The sequence below is a fragment of the Ictalurus furcatus genome, chromosome 4 (assembly GCF_023375685.1).
Source record: "Ictalurus furcatus strain D&B chromosome 4, Billie_1.0, whole genome shotgun sequence".
Classification (NCBI taxonomy): domain Eukaryota; kingdom Metazoa; phylum Chordata; class Actinopteri; order Siluriformes; family Ictaluridae; genus Ictalurus; species Ictalurus furcatus.
Window position 1 is genome coordinate 22,634,997 of NC_071258.1, and position 18,612 is coordinate 22,653,608.

The window sequence follows — 18,612 nt, forward strand, 5'->3', positions numbered from 1 at the left end:
AGGACGCTCTTCCGCCCGTGCGGGGAGAACGGCTAAGAGACAGACCACGTTCGAGTGCGGACGAGACCGCCGATGGTGAGATCGCGTTCGACGGTGGATGACGGCACGGGAAGCCCACACACACCTCTTGGGAACCCCGACATGCCCTTGAGAACGTCACAACGCCAGCCACACCCCCACAAAACCCCTCACACTCACACACACTCGCCTCCTCACTATAGACAGCTCCCACACAGACAAATAAAACCCCCGTATTGACTAAAACTTGTCTCTTGTGGGTCTGTGCTCCGCCCTTCCCCGGGCTAATTCCCTTACTATATATATATATATATATATGTATATGTATATGTATATGTATATATGTATGTATGGACGGCCCGGTTCACTGCTGAGCGAAGGGAAGAAAAAAAATGTTGTTTTTTTTAATAATTTTTTTTTTTAAATAATAAAATAAATAAAAAATTAAAAAAGACACACTGGTCAGGAAAAAAAATCTTGCTTTGTCACGACTGATCGCGACTGATCGCACCTGGTGTGAACAGCTCCATAGGGATCTATTGTTTCGATTAAAGAGCGTCATTGCGTCGTACATTGCGTCGTACATTTGCGTCGCTTAATCACGCACAATGTGACAGGCCCTTAAGATCTGAGAGTTACACACACACACACACACACACACACACACACACACACACACACACACACACACACACAGTACCTGTTGGTCAGGCTGCATCTTCCTCCCCACTACCCTGAAACTGTTGGTGGAGGGGTTGTGGTAGATCTGGACACGACTGAAGACCTGAGGGCCGGTGCCAGCCGCCACCCAGCGCTTCCCAGCTTCATCATACACCATCACTGTGGCCCTCGCGTTACATACGCTCAGCTCACTGTGAGAGACACACACACACACACACAGATACAGAAAGGAATAAAGTGAGACAAACAGAGAGGCGATTAAAATGACAATATTTAAATATCCAGCATTTGCTAGGAGCACACACGTTAAAAGTGTGAGTTACTTTATTCAGCATGATAATAAAGTGAGTTTCTGCTGTTTGAGAAAAAAGGGGGAGGGGGGTATTGGAGCAATCGGAATCATATCGGCCAATGAAAAATCTGTTTATTTCCCCAAATCCGTTACTTAATTCATCTTTAGTAACGACTTTAGGGATCCAGAACCTATTCTAAAAAACTCTGGGCACAAGGCAGATACGTCCAGGATGTGATGCCAGTCCAGGGGTATCAAACCTGGCATCCATTTTCCAAAAGCGTCCCATCCACAATGAAACAAAGAAAAAAAGATGAAAAGAAAATGGCGTAATCGGGATTACGCGCTGGGTGCCTAACCCATCACCTTTACATCATTTCTGCCTTTTTGTTTGTTTGTTTTGACAACATGGACATAAAACACACTTTCCTGCATATCCCGGCATCGCTTGTATACTACACAAAGCGGTCACACACGAAAGTAAAATATCCAATCATCCAGCTTCGGTTTCATCCTGGTCAGGATTGCGGTGGATCCCTAGAAACTGGGTGTGAGGTGGGAATACGCCCCAGATGGGACCCAAGTCCAACCGCGCACACACACTCATGCACACCTAGGGGCAATTCAGAGTAGACAGCCAACCTATCGGCGTGTTTTTGGGAGGGGGGAAGAAACCGGAGAACCCGAAGAAAACCGACACGGACATGGGGAGAACAGGCAAAACTACACGCAGCTAGTAACCTGAGTTCAGGATCTAGTCAGCACCCTGGAGCTATGAGACGTCGACTCTACCCACTGTGCCACCATGCTGCCTTCTATTGGAAGTTTTAGCTCCATAAAATTCGTATCCATATTGATTATACACCAGCAGCATGGCTTACTTTGCTCTGTTGGACGATGTTTTGCATTGTGTCTTTCAGGAACCCTATTATTGAAGAAGAAGAAGAAGAAGAAGAAGGAGGAGGAGGGAAGGGGGTGGGGGAAAAAAAGCACAGATCTGTGACCACCTCACTGTCCAAATAATCATCATCAGAAATATTTCTTTTCTTTGCATTTTCAAATTAACAGCCGCACAGCGGCTATAAACAATGAGTATTTATTATGTTTCTTTAATAACACACACACACACACATACACACTTAAGAGCCCTGGTGATTAAAGGGTTAACAGGAAGTGCAGTATGTGGAGTGTTTGGAGAAATTACTGTATAAGGAGACACACACACACATCATTGCCTCATTCCTTCTATCTCCCAGCCACCCAGTTTTATCACTCAATCTTCCACTTCCTGTGACATCATTTTCTGGCCCCTGCCCACTTCCTGTTGCCATGAATTCCTAATAAGGCCCTACACCAAATTCCAGACACACACACACACTCGCTCTTCCTGTGTCTCACTCTCTCATACAGTATATGCAGTATAGGTGGTCCAGTGAGTGTGTGTACAGTTACATTAAGAGAGAAAGACTCACGTTCCCATAATATACATTCAACACTGTCTAACCATCTGTCTTTTCGTCTGTCTAATCTATCTCTTACTGCCCGTCTAATCTATCTGCATACCTTCATACCTTCAGCTAGTGGAACTGGCCTACAAGTGAAATATTAGAATACAAAGTGACTAAATCACTGCAAACATGTACAAGTGTAAATTGTTGGATTGAGATGTGTCCAGTTAACACACCTTACTGCCTCTACGTGTGAATCAGTACGAGCATTCTGGTCTAGTGTGATACTCAAGCGAGGAAGTGCTGTGACTTTAACACTCCTCCGTTTTCACTGTTATTCTCTCCCTCATTCTTCTGACACGTCTGTGCTTGCACAGGCTGGAGCTGCAGGCCATAGAATTCTCTCTCTCTCTCTCTCTCTCTCTCTCTCACACACACACACACACACACACACACACACACGCTCTCAAAGCCCTCATAGGCACTCTGCATTCTCACCCCGTACTTCTTCCTGAAAGTGTTATACTTGTTCAGATATGTAATTAGAACCCTTGGTGTTAGTGCCCTACACGGTTGCTCCCTCAGTGTTAGTGCACTACAAGCGTAAACAGCATTCCTGCACTTCCTTTTTTGGACTGTTGAACAGTGGACTGCTTCTCCTACTTAATTCCTTTTGCAGGCTGAAGTGTGAGTGTGCACGCGCGCACACACACACACACACACACACACACACACACACACACACACACAGTTAAAGACACACAAAAACACACGCACACACACAGTTAAAGACACACACAGTTAAAGACACACACACAAACACACACAGTTAAAAACACAAACACACAGTTAAAGACACACACACAGTTAAAGACACACACACAGTTAAAGACACACACACACAGTTAAAGACACACAAAAACACAGTTAAAGACACACACACACACACAGTTAAAGACACACACACACACACACAGTTAAAGACACACACACACAGTTAAAGATACATACACACACAATTAAAGATACACACACACCCACACACATCCCCTTCCCTATAACCACAGTCCATCCACAGGCATGGATTACTTTTACTATGCCTTTATGAACTTTCTGAGCATACACACACACACACACACACACACACACTAAACATTATTTTTATATATATATATATATATATATATATATATATATATATATATATATATATATATATATATATATATATATATTACACACACACACACACACACACACACACACAGTATCTCACAAAAGTGAGTACACCCCTTACATTTTTGTAAATATTTCATTATATCTTTTCATGTGACAACACTGAAGAAATGACACTTTGCTACAATGTAAAGTAGTGAGTGCACAGCTTGGGTAACAGTGTAAATTTGCTGTCCCCTCAAAATAACTCAACACACAGCCATTAATGTCTAAACCGCTGGCAACAAAAGTGAGTACACCCCTAAGTGAAAATGTCCAAATTGGGCCCAAAGTGTCAATATTTTGTGTGGCCACCATTATTTTCCAGCACTGCCTTAACCCTCTTGGGCATGGAGTTCACCAGAGCTTCACAGGTTGCCACTGGAGTCCTCTTCCACTCCTCCATGACGACATCACAGAGCTGGTGGATGTTAGAGACCTTGAGCTCCTCCACCTTCCGTTTGAGGATGCCCCACAGATGCTCAATAGGGTTTAGGTCTGGGAGACATGCTTGGCCAGTTCAGCACCTTCACCCTCAGCTTCTTTAGCAAGGTAAAAGACGTTATCATGCTGGAATACTGCCCTGCGGCCCAGTCTCCGAAGGGACGGGATCATGCTCTGCTTCAGTATGTCACAGTACATGTTGGCATTCATGGTTCCCTCAATGATCTGTAGCTCCCCAGTGCTGGCAGCGCTCATGCAGCCCCAGACCATGACACTCCCACCACCATGCTTGACTGTAGGCAAGACACACTTGTCTTTGTACTCCTCACCTGGTTGCCACCACACACGCTTGACACCATCTGAACCAAATGAGTTTATCTTGGTCTCATCAGACCACAGGACATGGTTCCAGTGATCCATGTCCTTAGTCTGCTTGTCTTCAGCAAACTGTTTGCGGGCTTTCTTGTGCATCATCTCTAGAAGAGGACGACAGCCATGCAGACTAATTTGATGCAGTGTGCGGCGTATGGTCTGAGCACTGACAGGCTGACCCCCCCACCCCTTCAACTTTTGCAGCAATGCTGGCAGCACTCATACGTCTATTTCCCAAAGACAACCTCTGGATATGACACTGAGCACGTGCACTCAACTACTTTGGTTGACCAGGGTGAGGCCTGTTCTGAGTGGAACCTGTCCTGTTAAACCGCTGTATGGTCTTGGCCACCGTGCTGCTGGTCAGTGTCAGGGTCTTGGCAATCTTCTTATAGCCTAGGCCATCTTTATGTAGAGCAACAATTCTTTTTTTCAGATCCTCAGAGAGTTCTTTGCCATGAGGTGCCATGTTGAACTTCCAGTGACCAGTATGAGGGAGTGTGAGAGCGATGACACCAAATTTAACACACCTGCTCCCCAGTCACACCTGAGACCTTGTAACACTAAGTCACATGACACCTGGGAGGGAAAATGGCTAATTGGGTCCAATTTGGACATTTTCACTTAGGGGTGTACTCACTTTTGTTGCCAAAGGTTTAGACATTAATGGCTGTGTGTTGAGTTATTTTGAGGGGACAGCAAATTTACACTGTTACACAAGCTGTACACTCACTACTTTACATTGTAGCAAAGTGTCATTTCTTCAGTGTTGTCACATGAAAAGATATAATCAAATATTTACAAAAACGTGAGGGGTGTACTCACTTTTGTGAGATACTAATATATATATATATATATATATATATATATATATATATATATATATATATATATATATATATATATATATTTTTATTATTTGTTTGTTTGTTTGTGGGGGTTTCCCCCCAGTTTTCAGTCCAATTCAGGCCAATTCTCACACACTAGCCAGGTCTCTCAACAGCTACCAACCGGGGAGGCCATCACATGTCCCACGTGATGACGAGAATGTCTGCTCTCGCACCAACACAACACGCATACACCGTAGTTCTCAATCTATGCAGAAGTGAAGATATTTTGTGAATAAAGACTAAATTTGAGCTTTTTTTGCACACACAAAGTATTCGTAATGCTTCCTAAAATTGGGATAAAACCACGGGAGTCACATGAATTACTTTTACAATGCCTTTATGAACTATCTGAGCATGAAAGTTTTGGTTACTTGGACTGTAAACTGAGGGACAGAAATCTCCCAGGTTTCATTACAAATGTTTTCATTTGTCTTCTGAAGATGAACGGAAGCCTTATGGGTTTGGAACGACAGGAGGGTGAGTAATAGTTGACATAACTTTCCATTTTGGGTTTACTATCCTTTTAACAGACTCTGAGGGAAGCACTATCTGCCCTCTTCCACATACATGACCTCACAGGCGCACCCAGGATTGGCTAGCGTCACTGCGAATGAAAGGGTTAGAGAGAGAGTGTGCCATGGCCAATTTTCTCCACTTGGGCTCCCAGCCATAGAATGGCTGCGGCATTGTTGGGATTTGAACTCACGAAGACAGGGCGAACAATTTTCTCTCCCTTTGAATTATACAGGTTTTTTTTTTACAGACAGGAGGGAAAATTTTTTTTCAATTTTTGCGGACTGTAATCTCACTACTAAATACAAGAACATGTATGAACATGGATGTATGTGCGTGTGTGTCAGTGAGTCTTCAGTGGAATGTACGTAATGTTCCTAAGTCTCTACAAGTCTCCCTGGAAAGCCCGGAACAGTAATTCAGTCAGGTTTCGCTAACATTTGGTGGGACTTTCAAATGCACACATCAATCATCCCCCATCAGCGATACACTATATTACCAAAAGTATGTGGACACCTGACCATCACACTTGTATGTGCTTGCTGAACATCCTGTTCCAGATTTAGTCGTCTCTTTGCTGTTATAATAACCCCCACTCTTCTGGAAAGGAGAAGTTTGGAACCTGTGCTCATTCAGCCACAAGGCCTGGGGTGCAGTCGGCGTTCATCCCAAAGGTGTTCAGTGGGGTTGAGGTCAGGGCTCTGTGCAGGACACTCGAGTTCTTCCACTCTCAATTTGGCAAACCATGTCTTCATGGAGCTCGCTTTGTGTACAGGGGTATTGTCATGCTGGAACACGTTTGGACCTCTTAATTCCAGTGAAGAGAAACTGTAATGCTACAGCATACAAAGACATTCTATACACTTGTGTGCTTCCAACTTTGTAGCAACTGTTTGGGCGAAAGCCCACATATTGAGGTCATGGTCAGGTGTCCACATACTTTTGGCCATATAGTGTATGTAACACGTCAACACAGATTAAAAGGCAGAAATGTTGTTCAGGCTTCACAGTGCTGACTCTTGCAAGCTACCTGGCCAACATGAGTTAACTAAAATACAGGGTGGAGAACACTGGATCAAATTACTAAACACACAAACAACAAAGATTGGATGCTAAAAATACACAAAGTGAAGCCAAGTTGGAGAATGCATTTTGTGTTCCACAGCCAATGTTAGCTGGCATGCTAGCCACTCTTTACCCTGTTTGGTGTATTGTAAAGCTGCACAAAGCACTCACCTCATTTAACCTTTTTCTGCATTCCGTCTCATCGCCTCTGGCTGGTTATAATCTGAGCGTGCAGCTTATGGGTTGCAAATTAAATGGGTCAGTCTGTTTCTTGACTCTATTAAGAGTGTATGCACTCACTGGCCACTTTAGTAAGAACACTGCTTGGTCATGCAGTTATTAAATTAGCCAATCATGTGCAGAGTTGGGTGTAACGCGTTACTGTAATCTAATTACTTTTTCTCATAACGCAGTAATGTAATGCATTACAATTTATATTTATGTAATTTAATTAGTTACTGATGTCAAAATAATTACGTTATAAATTTATTGTTAAGAAAACACTTAAGTAAAATGCATTTTAAAATAAATCACATTTTGCCCCAAATATTTTTTCTTTAGAACCGAATAATTCTCCACTTCATGCGGTTCGTCACTACAGAACTGATCATCAGTCAAATAAGACCGCCTGTAATTTTATATCTTCACTGAACGGAGGAGAGACCAATCAGACAGGGTTTACAGGAAAACAGATAGAAATACTTGTGTCTTATTGGCTGACAGCTCTCAATTCTGCCAAACGCTAGCTCACAGTCAGTGTGAGGCAAAATGGATATACACCAATTTTTTTTTTAACCAGTAAAGAGATGGAAACTGCAACAGTAATATCCTCTGATGCTGAGCAGGAAAACAAGGTGTGTAAATGTGTATATGAGTTCCAATTTACATGTGCATGATATGAGAAGAGCATAAGGAAAGATAATGTAGTTTGCATGGCACTGTAGCAGCTAAACCCATAAAATGATAGCTGAGAAGTGTCTCCCTTTGGCTAGCGACACCAGACTAGCCTAGTTAGAAAAGTTTTATATTTTATCGGTCTGGTAGTCCTACAGTGACAACACCCGAGGCAAGTGTCATGATAAATCCAACTTTTTCTGATCATGTCATACATTGCCACTCTATAAAAGTACTGAAAGAACTGTGAGTTTCACTTCGTAGGTTTGATAGGTTTTGAAAGTAGCATGAAAGTAATTAGCAATTTGATTACTTTTTACATGCAGTAATCAGTAATGTAATCAAATTACAATTTTAAAGTAGTAATTAGTAATCTGTAGTGGATTACTGTTGTTGAGTAACTTGGTCATGTGACAGGAGAACAATGCATAAAAACATGTGGATACAGGTCAAGAGAATGGAAAACGTCAGAACAGAGAAATCTTAGTGACTTTGACCGTGGCATGCTTGTTAGTGCCAGACAGGCTGATCTGATCAATTTAGAAACTGCTATAGCAGGCACAAGGTCTTTTTCCAATCCTCAACTGTCCAGTATGAACGAGTCTGTGCTCACTGTAGCCTCAGACTCCTGTTCTTGGCGGACAAGAGCGGAACCCAAAGTGGTCTTCTGCTGTTGTAGCTCATCCAGCTATTGCATTCCGAGACACTTTTCTGTTCAGCACGGTTGTACCGAGTGTTTATCTGAGTAAACTGTAACCAGTCTGGCCGTTCTCATCTGACCTCTCTCATCAACAAGACTTTTCCAGCTGCAGAACTGCAGCGCTCACTGAACGTTGTTTTGTTTGTTTTCTTTGTTTTTCCACACCATTCTGTGTAAATTCCAGAGACTGACATTCTCCAAAATAGTTTGGCTTCAGATAACATGAGTGATATCGTGACTGAACATTTATTGAAAGTGCTAGTCCTAATAAAGCTAAACTAAACACTGTGTGTGCAAGAATGTGTGCATGTTCGTGTGGATGTGCTGAGCACCCCCCCCCACCCCCACCCAATTCTGCTCAATTTTGTTAAGGTGATCATTGATGTACAGATGGCTATCTATGGAAACTTTACTTAAAGAGACAGCAGGACAGAAAGCAACAATTATGTACGTTAAAGGTTTTGTACATTAACTAATCATGGCTCACTTAGCTCGTAAACAGAGAAAGTGGACGATGTTTAAATCCCAGCATGCATTGGACTGATAACGGCACTGACTCACGCCTCTGACTCGGACACACTGAGTGATCAGACATCACACACTTCCTGAGTGACACACACACTGGGTGATGACTAAGTTACCACAAGCTCTGAACAATGTTCCATTCTCTTACATGATAACTGCCCAAGCTTTTTAGTGCAGTTTACAATATTATTATTAACACAATACTGTATCAAATAAATGCCAAATGTGTATGCAATTTAAAAAGTAACTGTTACTAATCTCTATCTCTCTCTCTCTCATATATTATATTATATATATATATATATATATATATATATATATATATATATATATATATATATATATATATATATATATAAAAACACATATCTATAAAAAGGTCCTTAGAAGACAGCTCGTGTTCTCGTGTGGCCTTCTGAATGGGACAGACATATCCATGATAACAGTACTCTGTGTGGTGCACAGCCAAAAATCATTTTTTATGTTCATTACTATTGTTATATTTAAAGAGGGTAAAACTTCATCTATGAAATATACTGTAACTGAATAAAATAATCTGACATTAACATTCACGTTAGTAAGGCTTTAGCTGATTACCCAGAAATGGGCCTGGATTACTGATTGCATTCTGCATGTGGCAGAAATGGCTTCTGTGTTGTACCGAACAATAACTAACACTGTGCGCAAAAATTTACACTAGCTATAAAATGTAATGAATACTGCTAATAAATTAACTGCACTTTATTTTTTAGAAATAAAACTATACCGAATGTGTTGAGTTATTTGTGATATGCATATGCTGCAAACAAGTGAAATCTTGGCCACATGCCGTCATAATTTATTTATTTTTTCTTCTGTCTTGTTTGTTTTTTGTTACGTAAGACCAAACACCAAATTTAGCCAATCCCAACACTGGCACGCATTTATCAATCCTTTAGTGAGGTTGTAAAGTATATGAATGTTTTCATAGGCCAAGCCAAACTAAAATAAAGATTAAGCTGATTTTCTTTGTGATCACATGTGCATGTTGATTAATGGCAATAAATTACAAAGTGCGTTCATGACAACACTGTAAAAGACCAAAGAAAAGAAAAGAAAGAAAAAAAAGATGATTAAATGGCAAACGAGCACCTCCTAAGCATAGTGTGCGCTAAACCCAGTAATGAAATTCAGCCACTGTAGAGCACTGGCCTAAAACTGGACATGACTTCATTAGGGGAGGGAAGACATTACTCTCTCTACACTGTCAATCAAAGCAACACTAGCCAATCGCAGGCGTCTGTGAGCTCATGTATGCAGAACAGGATGGATAGCGCTTGCGTCCGAGTGTGTTACGCTGCCCTGTGACACAGAATGAGCAGTAGTGATGGAAAGTCCGATTCATTTCTGCGAACCGGTTCTTTCAGTTCCTTTACGTCATCAAGCAATGTCGTCACTACGTATTTCTTTTCTAACAACTCAGTGTCATGTTATATCAACAAAACCTTCAAATAAAGTCATTTGTCTGAATGCATTTTGTTGATTATTGCATTTCATTCACTTAAAGCGCACCTATTATGGTTTTGAAACGTGCCTAATTTTGTTTAAGAGGTCTCATACAATGTATTTACATGCATCCAAGGTCAAAAAACACTTTGTGATAATAATTTAAACTGCAGCATTACCTTCCCCGCCCCAATGTCACAAACAACTTGTTCAATGATCCGTTCTAAAGGATTCCTTGTAAACTCCTCCATTCAGAGACCATACTCTGCTCTGATTGGTCAGCTGTCCCAGTCTGTTGTGATTGGTCTACCGCTGTCAGCAAGCAGCCAATGAAAACCAGAGATGGGGCCTTCCTTTTTTATTACAAACCTATGTAGGTTAGTACAGAAAGTAAAGTTTGGAATTACTAACGACTCATTTCATCTGTTCAGAATCGGTTCTTCTGTTTGTCATGCGCTTTGATTTTTGAAACTTTGCACACTTTTTGCTCTATAACACACTACATGAAAGGTAATATTTGAAAAACCATAACAGGTGCACTTTAAGTTAATGGTGTTTATGGTCACAGCTTCATTCGCTGATCCTTCATGTTGGAAACGACTGCCCAATTTTGAGTAACCTGCATCTTTGTACAAGTTTCCAACATAAAAGTTTTGTACCTACAGCACACATTACAGACACTGATGCACAACCGCGGATATGTTTAAAGTATATAGAAAGAATAAACTAGTCTTATAATCTCCACGACTTAGCTTAACAACTTCAAATATAAACTGCATGCACAATAAATTATAGTAAAATTAATTTTTATCTCTCGATAGAAAGGTTTTTTTTCCCATGTTTTAGTAGGAATGTATTTAATAAAACTAGTCATAAGCATTTTTCCAGTACGTTTTGTTTGTTATTAAAGAAACTTACATTTCACATCAGGCTCATTCAAGTCCTTGGTGGTGCACACACATGTGCACAGGATCAGCAACTCACTCTTCAGAATCTGCGGTAATCCTTCGGCAAACATTTTATTGAACTGGCTCATACGGTTCTTTATGAATCGGATACGACTGAAAGGCTGACTTTCAGCTCTGCCTGTAGGTTTGATTCGTTCATTTCTTGCGGTGTTCTTTGGTTCAATAACCGGTCTCGTAAGAGTAACCTCCAACTCGTTAATTTCTAACTGGATCTCAGGCTCGTGGCAGACACACCGGCTCGTCGTTATAGGCTACTATGTTGGTGTTGATACATAAATTGAAGAAAATCAGATTTCTTCAAATTTTCATCACAACAACAGCATCCATTAAGCCTAATGAAAAATATAAATCACAAGTTGTATTGGTAACATCGTTGAGTAAAATGCCTACTGCAAATTCTCGAGACCTTAGTTTGCAAATATTTTTAAATAATTTTAAAAAATACCACAGAAACAATGATCTGTAGGTTCATAAACGTTTTATTTGGCTACTGCCATTAACGTCACAACACATAGCGGGTCCTCTGCAATCCTCGACAACCTTCGACCTGCTTGTTCGGTCTTTTCGAGTCGGACCAGCGCCAGTGAAAATAGAGTTCCGACACTCCCTCAGACTTCCGTAGGAAATCGGAGAATGCAGAAGTGACACTGAATTGTTCTACCACTGAACCCCATTCATTTCAATGTTTCCCCAAACACAATCTGTGGTAAGATGATGAAATTTTTGCACTTTTTGACATTTTAACGAATTAGCTGACCCCTCATGAATCTAGTCAGTAGTGGTATTTTATGTAGTCAGTTTTAGTTAATGTTTATCATTAGATAATAGCTAGTGACATTCTAATTGGAGTTAGCTAGCCCGAGCAACACTTCACTAGCTACCATAACCACATGTCAGTTGGCCTACATTTGCCTCAAATGAATTGCAGTTATTGGCGTTCGTTAACATACAAACTTTAACAACAAATCTAATCACAGCATATAAAGTTAGACTGTATTAGATTTAGCTCGGTGTACGTAATAAACTGGCAGCTGGAACTACAGCCCAACTTTGACTAAACTGATGAAACATTTAGGTGTGCATAAAGATCTTGTTGAGTGCAACCTCAAGAGAACATTACAGTGTGCTTATTGGAACAGCATCACTTAAGTATTTGGATGACATTTAATTTTACATTATCTTAAGATAAGCACATTTTTGAAGGACATTAAAATTACCAGGGCTCATTAATACTTTCCTTTTTTCCTTTTTTGCATCCAAATGCTGCACAGCCAACCGCATACTTTTTTATAACATGAACATTATATTTATTGGTTTTTGGCATCAAAAGAACACTCCCCTACCCCACCCAACCCACAACATTGAACATTCAGGAAATAGATAGATAAATAAATAAATAAAATAATATTAATAAATGAGATACAGTATTTTTTATAGGTGCTGTCATTTTATTGTTCAATTACACTCATTAATTTCAGGCTAATCACTTTCCAGGAACTGCATAAAAGTGGTGTGTTTTCTGCCATCTTTCTCTCCCTGTAGAATGGTGGAATGAGTTTCTATGAAGACTGGCCATTCAAGGAAAAACTTATCTACCCTCTCCCTGGATATATTATAGAATAAAATGCTTCATTGAATGCAGTTGTTTGCCTTGTTTATTTTGCACTATTGACCAAACCTCTTTCTCGGGTAAAATTGAGCAGCTGCTTGCACTCATTGATATCCACTTGTTGTGCATGCTAATGTAAATGTCTTAACATGAGATAACATTAGAATGTGAGTAGTTATGACCATAAAAGCAGGGGAAAAAATATGAATGCATACATACCGGAAATTTACATGTTATGAGAGCAATTCCCTTTTCCTCCAAAAGTGAACACAGAAAAACTGAGTAATGTAGTCTCTCCATCACTCATCAGAAAAAAATGCTACTGTAAATGTAGTCAATGTAGTAATCAAAACACATTATGTTAGTACTTACAGAAAATCGCTGCAAAACATATTCAAACAGGTTGACAGCACTGATTTGTTTGGAACTATTGAGAGTTACATGAATCACGTGACCGCGTGGAGGCGATATCAAAGCGTGTCGCAACTGTCTCTTTTAACGCTGCCGAGTCGTACATGCTGCGGAGCGTGCTACTTCGGCTGTGCATCTTGCGTCATCAACCCGGAACTAAAGTTCGATTTTGTGAACCGGCTCGACCTGTTACATCCTGAGAATCGGCTCAGAAGAATGATTCGGTCAAGAATCAGACATCACTAATGAGCAGCAGTTCGAAAAGATGCAGCTACAGGAATGTGCCTGTACCACCGGAAACTGCAAATATAAATGACCAACAAAAACAAACAAACAAAAACAATATTATGTTTTGGTTTCAAACATTATAAAAACAACATAGCCTGTTGTGGATGACAGACTGATAAACAACAGGCTATGCAGAACGGTCACCAAATTATCAAGATGTCCCTACACAGGACAATTTGCATGTTTAAGAATTTTTTTTTAGCAAAAAGTACAGTTTTCTTGGCTGGATCTAGTTACCGGTCATTTTATTTCGACAGACTAGGTTATTGAGTGAATTGAGGCACATGTACCTACAATAACTACGCTCATTACAGACTGTTTATACCAATATGGAGGTTTTTTAAGAACAATGCATCATTAGGCTTAAAGAGGCTTTGCCTCATGGGATGTAAAAAGGGATATGCATAATTGATATATATTAGTTTCCCAGTGGTACCAATAATTATACACCATCTTCCTGGCTCACAGAATGTGAATTTCTTCATTTTCTTCATTCAAATTCTCCACACATTTTATTGTATTGCTGATGTCACAGTAATTACGATGATCATTACCCACTTATTGCATACATGTTGGTTTTACCATGTAAACATGTAGTCTAGGACTAGATTTGACCTTCAATTAATTTAATTTAATGTAAATAATCTACTTGTGACTTTATGCATTGTAGTGACGGTCGTTTGTGAACTCTGTACATGATCACTGTAAATGAACTGGAATCTTCTCCAGATTTGATTTAAAACAAACACAATGCAAAGTATGTCTTGATAAATAAGGACAAAGAATTTAATTGAACAATTTAGAGGACAGCTAAGACAAAGTTCAACAACCTCGGCTGTGAGACGGTGTTTACTAAGATCAGGCATGTTATTTTAATTCCTCAGATCAAATTAAAAAAAAAAGAGTCAACACTTCCTTCTTTACTAGAGACACTCACAAACACACACACACACACACACACACACACACACACACACACACACACACACACACACACACACACACACACACACACACACACACACACACACACACACACACACACACACACACACACAGGGCACTTATGAGTCATAGACCAGCAGAAAGTCACTGAAATTGTGAGTAGCTAAGCAAGTTTGTATTTCCGTCATCACAACCAACCAGTGGAACATAGAGTCGTGCTCACTATTTAATTGTCTTGTTCACTATTTTATTCTGTCATTAACATGGCGATATATACAGCATGTTGCCAAAGGTTTGTGGACAGCTGTCTGTCACACCCATATGTTGTTCTTCCCCAAATTGTTGCAATAAAGTTGGGAGCACACAATTGTATAGAATGCCTTTGTATGCTGTAGTATTACAATTTCTCTTCACTGGAACTAAGAGGCCAAAATTTGTTCCAGCATGAAAATGCCCATGTGCACAAAGCAAGCTCCATGAAGACATGGTTTGACTCTGCCTGCACAGAGCCCTGACCTCATCCACCGTGAAAAACCTTTGGAATGACCTGGAACACTGACTGAACCTCAGGCCTCCTCACCCAATATCAGTGCCTGACATGCTCTTCTTATTGAATAAGCACCACAGTGACAATCCAAAATCTAGTGGAAAGCCTTCCCGGTTATTAGAACAGCAAAGACGGGACTACATCTGGAATAGGATGTTCAAAAAGCACATATGGTCAATTGAACACAAACCTTTGGCCATATAATGTGTGTGCACTACATGTATGTATGTATAGTCATGTGAAAAAAATAAGTACACCCATGGTAATCGTTGGCTTTTTTGATATACAGTGGGGGAAATAAGTAGGGATGCACCGAAATGAAGATTCTCGGCTGAAGCTGAATATAATGAAAAACTTGGCCGAAAGCCGAAGGCTGAAACCGAACACGTTTTTTCGCGTTTTTTCCATTTATTTTGCCATTTTTTCACCCTTGCATAAATTAAATAGTCAAAATGTGCTTTTTACTATTTTGTCTTGCTTTTCAAAGAAAAAAATCAATTACAAAAATTACAATTTCAAAATATTTATTTAACACTGAACATTTTTTTCATAACAGCAGGCATAGGCTACCAATAAGGCACAATATAACTTTAAATAAATAAATTAGTAAAATAAAAATATTTTGATGTGGTCATCTTTGAGCCCCCCTTGAATAGCCGATGTTAGGCCTATAACTGACTGCTGAAAGAATGTAACACTCTGTAGCCTACAACAAAAAAGTGCATCGACAAGAGTGCAAAAAATGGTTCTATTTGGTTATATACGGCTGATTATATTGGGGATATATACCGCTCGCGTCCCTGTACACCTCGCGGAGTATTATAGTAGATATAGTATAGTTAGATACGTTGGTAATGTTATGTTCCTTGATAGATTTAGTTAGTTTAAACTATAGATTAGTTCATTTAGTCCCCGCTGGTTTTTCCACTCCCAGTCCATAGTACTAGTTCATGTTTCTTGTTTTGTGTTTTGACCCTGTTTTCTGTGACCGCGACTCTGATTCCCTTTGCCTGTCTTGACTAAGTTTTTTGGATTACGATTTGGATTTGTCTGCCTGCCCTTAAATAAATACGTCTTTACCCGCTTCCGTACTCTACTCCCTTACGTCTTGCAACGTGACAGAATACTCCGGAACAGAAACGAAAAAGTAAACATCCGAAGAGCACGTAGCTCGTGCACATAGATCGTGCATGCGCACGCCCCCTCATCGAGGTCGTGACATTCGCGCGTCTCACTCTGGTTGCTAGGCTATTTGGTCGCGTCAACAAACACGTCATTGTTCGGTCAAATTTATTCGGCATTTTCACTTATTCGGCCGAAAATAGCAAAAAAAAAAACATTTTCGTGTTCAGCCGAATAAGTGAAAATGCCGAATAAATTTGACCGAACAATGACGTGTTTGTTGACAACTGATAATTTCGGTTGCCGAACATTCGGTGCATCCCTAGAAATAAGTATTGAACACATCAACATTTTTCTCAGTAAATATATTTCCAATGAGGCTATTCACATAAAATTTTCACCAGACTTTGGTATTAATTCAAGAAATCCACACGTATAAAGAAATCCAAACATTAAAGTCCATAAATTAAGTTCTGTGTAATAAAGTGGAATGACACAGGAAAAAAGTATTGAACACGCTAACTGAAATTTATTTAATACTTTGTGGAAAAGCCTTCGTTTGTAATGACGGCTTCAAGATGCTTCCTGAATGAAGAAATTAATCGGCTACGGTATTCAGGTGTGATTTTGGCCCATTCTTCTAAACATATTGTCTTTAAATCTTGTTCAATTGGATTCAAGTCAGGTGATTGACTGGGCCATTCTAACACCTTGATTTTTTTTTTCTCTGAAACCAATTGAGAGTTTTCTTTGCTTTATGCTTTAGATCATCAATGAAAAACAGCCCCACACCATGATGCTTCCACCTCCAAACTTCACTGTTGGTGTAGTGTTTTTAGGGTGATGTGCAGTGCCATTTCTTCTCCAAACATGGTGTGTAGTTTGACAGCCAAAAAGTTAAATTTTGCTCTTGTCTGACCAGACTACACTCTCCCAGTATTTCATAGGCTTGTCCAAATGAGTTGTAGCAAACTTTAAACGAGCTTCGACATGCCTTTTCTTTAGTAGTGGAGTCTTGCGGGGTGAGCGTGAGCAGTGGAGTGCATTTCCTATTGTTTTCTCTGTGGCGATGGTACCTGCTGCCTCCAAGTGTTTCTGGACCTCTTTCGGAGTGGTCCTTGGCTCTTGGGCTACTCTTCTGACTATTCTTCTGACTCCCTGGTAAAAAATCCTGTGAGGAGCTCCTGTGCATGGCCAGTTTATGATGGGGTGATGTTGCTTCCACTTGCAGATAATGGACCCAAGGGTGCTTACTGGAAGAGTCAGAAGTTTTGAAATACGTCTGTATCCGATTCCATCAATATGTTTTGCAACAATACGGTTGTGAAGGCTTTGGGAGAGCTCTTTGCTTTTACCCATCATGAGATGTTTCTTGTGTGACACCTTGGTAAAGAGAAGCCTTTTTATAGACCACCAATTTACTAATCCAGCTGATATTAATTTGCACATATAATATTACACATAACTTTATTTATGGACTTTAATATTGTGAATTCTTTATATTTCCAGATTTATTGAGTTAATACTGATGTATGGTGAAAATTTCATGTGAATAGCCTCATTGGAAATATATTTACTGAAAAAAAATGTTGACGCGTTCAATACTTATTTCCCCCACTGTATTTGGACAAGCAAACTTTTGATCATCTTTGAAACAGTGCCTATTAATAAAGGTGATATATTCTGTCAAATGACAATTTTATGGTGACATTTCGTAGTAATTTTTGCAATTTAAATTAACAGATCAGTCACATGGAAGAAGTTTATTTATCAACCTTCAAATCCATAAAATTAGAATTCAGGATTAGGTGCCAGTGATTAGAACCTACTTAGGGAGTGCAGGTGGAACCAGTCTTATTTATACCTCTCTCATATCTAGTGTCTGGTGTTCCCTTTGTTAGTGAGGTGTGTGGTGTCGTCATGCCAAGATCTAAAGAGTTCTGTAAGGCCTTCAGAAAAAAAGGTTGTGGATGCCCATCTGGCAAGGGATTTAAAAACCAACCATTTCCACTGGGGGTACTTGTTTTTTCACAAGACTGTGTCATAGATAGATAAACGGGATGTAACGGAATATAAATACATTATTCGGTTGAACAAACAATGTGCTCTAAAAGGGTACAAATAGGCTACAAGACAAAAAACATGATTCATTTTGTTAGAAAGCTCGCCAAAAAGGTTCA

At 39.9% G+C, this 18,612-nt stretch overlaps 1 protein-coding gene across 3 annotated transcripts in view; it reads right to left on the reverse strand.

Moving 5' to 3' along the window:
• Positions 1–18,612, reverse strand: part of vaspb (vasodilator stimulated phosphoprotein b) — a 45,334-nt gene that overhangs the window by 24,688 nt on the left and 2,034 nt on the right. For all 3 annotated transcript variants that reach the window (XM_053623342.1, XM_053623343.1, XM_053623341.1), the window contains exon 2: positions 719–890. In XM_053623342.1, the coding sequence (XP_053479317.1) occupies positions 719–890 (172 nt within the window). The remainder of the gene's footprint in view (positions 1–718; positions 891–18,612) is intronic.